The 5696-nt window shown below is 47.3% G+C and overlaps 1 protein-coding gene across 1 annotated transcript; it reads right to left on the reverse strand.

The window, feature by feature from the left end:
• Window positions 1–2677: 2677 nt before the first annotated feature.
• On the reverse strand, window positions 2678–3091 carry LOC105512101 (60S ribosomal protein L37). The gene has a single exon (XM_011942397.1). It carries the CDS (start codon window positions 3053–3055, stop codon window positions 2762–2764), a length of 294 nt encoding a protein of 97 aa, XP_011797787.1. The 5' UTR covers window positions 3056–3091; the 3' UTR covers window positions 2678–2761.
• Window positions 3092–5696: the final 2605 nt, after the last annotated feature.

A 5696-nucleotide genomic window follows, 5' to 3' on the forward strand; every position in this document is an offset into this window, starting at 1 on the left:
CACCTCGCCCGGCTAGTTTTTTGTATTTTTTAGTAGAGACGGGGTTTCACCGTGTTAGCCAGGATGGTCTCGATCTCCTGACCTCATGATCCGCCTGCCTCGGCCTCCCAAAGTGCTGGGATTATAGGCTTGAGCCACCGCGCCCGGCCCATTTTTCCTTTCTTTTAAACTCTTCTACAACTCTTAATTTTTGCTTCTCCAAAATCTGTATTCATTTTCTCTTGAGACAGGGGCTCACTCTGTTGCCCAGGTTGGAGTGCAGTGGTGCAGTTATAGCTCACTGCAGCCTCGATCTCCTGGGCTCAAATGATCTTCCTGCCTCAGCCTCTCATGTAGCTGGGACCACAGACATGTGCCACTGTACTTGGTTAAATTTATTTATTTATTTATTTATTTATTTATTTATTGAGATGGAGTCTCGCTCTGTCACCCAGGCTGGAGTGCAGAGGCATGATCTCGTCTCACTGCAACCTTCACTTCCTGGGTTCAAGCAATTCTCCTGCCTCAGCCTCCAGAGCAGCTGAGATTACAGGCGCGTGCCACTATGCCCAGCTAATTTTTGTTATTTTTAGTAGAGCAGGGGTTTCACTATATTGGCCAGGCTAGTCTCAAACTCCTGACCTCAAGTGATCGGCCTGCCTTGGCTTCCCAAAGTGTTGCTATTACAGGCATAAGCCATCGCACCCGGCCTGTACTTGGTTAATTTTTAAACTTTTTTGTAGGGACGGGGTTGTGGGGGGGTCTCGCTGTGTTGCCTAGGCTAATCTCGAACTCCTGGACTCAAGCAATTCTCCCACCTTGACGTCTTAATGTGCTGGGATTACAGGCGTGAGCCACTGTGCCCGACCTAGTATTCATATTTTGAACACACATGTCAGCGGTCTTAGTGGCATGTCCTTTATGGCTCACAGCAGTGAAAATATTAATCTAATCAGTCAGTTAATTTCCACAGTAGAATGTAAAGTCCAAGAGCTTTCATGTTAACTATAACATTTTCGTGACACATTTTAGTAATGACAGGAGCAACTTTTTATGTTTGAATTTAGATAAATCTATATAAGAGAGAAAGTTTCACCCGACACCATTCGTTAATTCTTTTGCAGTTTTGGAACAAAATGCTTCCAGAGTTGTTCCACTTTTTGTTGGTGCTGATGAAAAAACGCAAGTTTTAACCATGTGAAAATTGATGTTTAATACAATCTGAAACCATGGTTGTGTTAGATAATGATGTGAGCTGTCTAAAAGATAACTTTTTCTGATTAGAAAAGTACTCTTCCACTTTAACAGAAGAATTTCATGAAAATCTTCACACACAATAGAAGCCACAGAACTGGCGGAACTGATGGTTTTGTTCATAAAGTCTGATTTCCTGCTGTAAAAATGATTTATCCCACTTTTCCACTGAGTACAAAATGGCATATGGTCAACTTTGTAAAACCACGTGTTCTTCTCATACCTTTTGTATTCGTTTTGACAGCAAAATAAAAATTGCATTTAAAATGTTTTCCCCGAACTCTTCAGACAACCTGGAACTGTTGGCAAATTTAGCCAGACTCACTCACACACACCCCAACCAGGACAGCCAGTGGAAGCATTCCATAGGCCCCCAGGCCTTCGGTTGCTGGGGAGTCACCCCATGCCTCCCTGCCTCCCACTCGACTTGTCTCCTCTGTGTTCTGGCTCCTGATGCTGGGTTTTCTCTCTCAAGTCTGGTCCTGCTCTTCCCCTTTGGTCTCCTCGAATGATCCCAGCTACCTCGGTCCTGGGCTCACCGGGCTCAGCTGACTTGGCCTTGCCCCTGGCTCACTCTGTTCCGGCTGCATCTTGCAGGTGCTCTGCACTGTCTTGGCTGAGGATGGAATCCCTAGCAATGAATTGTCTGGCCACTTGTCACGGAAACAGAAGTGCCAGGGACATGCCCTCCATTACAGGGATAGAGAAGAGATGGTTGTCAGGTCCCAGGGCCTGCCCTTGTTGGGGGTGCACACCATCATCCCCCTGCATGTATGTGCCCAAGCTGAGGACAGGCTTGGGCAGCTCTTAGGTCCTGGACACCAAGGACCTTGCTTTTGACCACCAAGCCTCTGTGGGGAGCCGTCTGCTGGACTTTCTGATGGACCTGTCCCATTCTAGTGCCACAGTGACATCTGATATGCCTCACTACCTGTGTTCAACAGACTGCCACCCGCCCTGTTTATCAAAGAGCCTTTCTTCCTCCACAGGCCACTCTATCGGATTTCCAATGGAGGCTGCAGTTTTATATAATTATAGCCTTCACTGAGTATTTTCTGTGTGCCAGGCACTGCACTAAGCATTTTGCACAGATAATCTCCTTATGCCTAATTAAAACCCTGTGAGGTAGGTACTATGTTCATCTCATTTCACAGATGAGGGAACAGAAGCTTCTAGAGTTTCTATCACTGGACAGTAGTTACCACAGTTTTCCAATTCGTGCCCAACAGCTAGACTGAATGACTCACCTGGCCCCACACAAAGTCATCATCCCCGAACAGGCCAGCTGTAAATCTGCCTCCCTGTATCCATAACATTCCATTCCTTGGACACTAGAGACTAGAGCTTCCATCTTTATTCCCCCTGTGCCCCATCATAATGCCACCTGCCTGTTAATATCTAGCAAGACTTCTCCTTGCCCTAGTAGGACCCAGCCCATTTCAGCTTTTTTTTTTCTTTCTTTTTTTTTTTTTTTATTTTTTATTTTTTAAAACCAGAGCATTTATTGCATGACTAATCGCTGACATTCTTAAGATGAACTGGATGCTGCAACAGCTGCCCTCTTGGGTTTAGGTGTTGTTCCTTCACGGAATCCATGCCTGAATCTGCGGTATACAATTTTTAGGTGCCTCATTCGACCAGTTCCGGTGGTATTTCGTCTTTTAGCCTTGGCACTCCAGTTATACTTTCTCTTGCGCTTGGCAGGGTAGCCACATTTGCCACAGGTCGACTTCTGAAGGTGGTAGGCCTTAGAGCCACAGCGGCGGCACAATGTGTGCGTCTTATTGCGACGCTTTCCAAACGATGACGTTCCCTTCGTCATCTCGCTTCTGCAGCCGAGACCAGAGAGACCGGAAGAGAAGGCCTTTTTTTTCTTTCTTTTGAGATGGAGTCTCACTCTGTCACCCAGGCTGGAGTGCAGTGGTGCGATCTCAGCTCACTGCAACCTCCGCCTCCTGGGTTCAAGCGATTCTCCTGCTTCAGCCTCCCGAGTAGCTGGGACAACAAGTGCCTGCCACCACACCTGGCTAAGTTTTGTATTTTTAGTAGAGGTTTCACGACGTTGGCCAGGCTGGTCTCAAACTCCTGACCTCAGGTGTTCCACCCGTCTTGGCCTCCCAAAGTGCTGGGATTACAGACGTGAGACCACCATGCATGGCCTTTAACAGCCCACTTTAGCTTTAAGGGAGGCCTATGGGATACTCTACAATATAGCCGACAGACGTTAGGCCCCAAGGAACAGAGTCAGAGAAAAGAGCCCAAGGTTCTTTTCCCTTTGACCCCAACTGCTTCAGCTCTCCCAGTTGAAAAACAAGTCTACTTCTCGGCCCATGCAAGGTCACAGGCTTAATCAGTGCATGAAATTACACTGTCATTGATCTCTGTCCCAACAACATCTACCATCCTTGCTCATCTCCAGCCAGCCCCATTTCCTGATGTCTGAGTTTCCTATTGCTGCTGTAACAAATTGCCACACATGGTTGGGCGCAGTGGCTCATGCTTGTAATCCCATCACTTTGGGAGGCTGAGGCGGGTGAATCAGGAGGTCAGGAGTTCGAGACCAGCTTGGCCAACATGGCGAAACCCCGTTTCTACTAAAAATACAAAAAATTAGCGGAGCGTGGTGGTGGGTGCCTGTAATCCCAGCTACTCAGGAGGCTGAGATAGAAGAATCGCTTGAACCCAGGAAGTGGAGGTTGCAGTGAGCCAAGATCGTGCAACTGCACTCCAGCCTGGGAAACAGTGTGAGACTCTACCTCAAAAACAAACAAACAAACAAATTACCGCACTTTTAGTGACTTAAAACAATAGGTTTGGTGCAGTGGCTCATGCCTGTGATCCCCACATTTTGGGAGGCTGAGGCAGGAAGATCACTTGAGGCCAGGAGTTCGAGACCAGCCTGAGTAACAGAGAGACCCTGTCACTACAAAAAAAAAAAGAAAAGAGAAAGAAAAGAAAAGAAAAGAAAAAAAAGACAAGAAAGAAAAACCAAAAAAGATATCCATTTATTATCTTACAGTTTGGGAGGTTAGAAGTCTTAATATCAAGGTGTAGGCTGTGTTCCTCTTTCTGGAGGCTGTAGCGGAGAATCCATTTTCTTGCCTTTTCCAGTTAGAGACTACCTGCATTCTGCATTCTTTGGTTGATGGCCCCTCCCTCCATCTTCAAAGCCAGCAGCATAGTGCCTTCAAACCTCTTTCTATTTCTCTCTTGGACCTCTGTTTCCACTATGACATCACCTCTGACTCTGGCCCTCTTGCCTCCCTCTCAGAAAGACTGTAATTATGCTGGGCCTAGCAGGTAATCCAGGATGATCTCCTCATTGCAAGTTCCTTAACTTAATCACATCTGCAAAGTCCCTTTTGTCATGTAAGGTAATATAGTCACAGGTTCTGGGGATTACCATACCTCCCTACCACTGTAGCCCAACCACCAGAAATAGGAAGCAAGATAACATGGGGAAGAAGGTACTCAGTTATGGCAGAGGCCCTGGCTAGCTCTATCTAATGTGGGAAGATGAGATGGACCAGAAAAATCTTGAGGAAACCTGCCTTCCTTTTCAGGAAAAGGCAAAGATCTTCTCTTTGACAAATTCAGAGCAGCTCTGATTCTGCCTTGCCCTGTCCAGCTGCCTAGGTGGGAGCAGACAGAGTGGTGGGGGTTGCTTTTAAACCAAGGGTGGGAGTTGCTCTTAAACCACGCTAAGGCCAGGCATGGTGGCTCACGCCTGTAATCCCAGCACTTCGGGAGGCCGAGGCGGGCAGATCACCTGGGGTTGGGAGTTCGAGACCAGCCTGACCAACATGGAGAAACCCTGTCTCTACTAAAAAATAAAAATTAGCTGGCATGGTGGTGTATGCCTGTAATCCCAGCTACTCAGGAGGCTGAGGCAGGAGAATTGCTTGAATCCGGGAGGCGGAGGTTGTGGTGAGCCAAGATTGCACCATTGCGCTTCAGCCTGGGCAACAAGAGCGAAACTCCGTCTCAAAAAACCAACCAACCAAACAAAAAAACACTCTTGGCTGGGCGTGGTGGCTCATGCCGGTAATCCCAGCACTTTGGGAGGCCGAGGCAGGTGGATCACTTGGGGTCAGGAGTTTGAGACCAGCCTGGCCAACATGGTAAATCTCCGTCTCTACTGAAAACACACACATACACACAAATTAGCTGAGTGTGGTGGCTCTCGCCTGTAATCCCAGCTACTTGGGAGGCTGAGGCAGGAGGATTGCTTGAACCCAGAAGGCGGAGATTGCAGTGAGCTGAGATCATGCCACTGAACTCCAGCCTGGGTGGCAGAGTGAGACTCCATCTCAAAAATAAAAATAAAAAAAAAAAAAGAAAGGAAGAAAGAAAGAAAGAAAAGAAAAGAAAGAAAAAACCACTCTTATTGGTGGCCAATAAGGAAAGCCACCACTGCCACACACATGCCTGCTGCAGTCCCTTCCAGCTTCTGCCCCTTGGAC

The sequence above is a fragment of the Colobus angolensis genome, unplaced genomic scaffold, assembly GCF_000951035.1.
Source record: "Colobus angolensis palliatus isolate OR3802 unplaced genomic scaffold, Cang.pa_1.0 Scaffold103, whole genome shotgun sequence".
Lineage (NCBI taxonomy): Eukaryota > Metazoa > Chordata > Mammalia > Primates > Cercopithecidae > Colobus > Colobus angolensis.

Coding starts and splice junctions, on each gene's coding strand:
- LOC105512101 (XM_011942397.1), bottom strand. CDS start 3,055: ATGACGAAGGGAACGTCATCGTTTGGAAAGCGTCGCAATAAGACGCAC.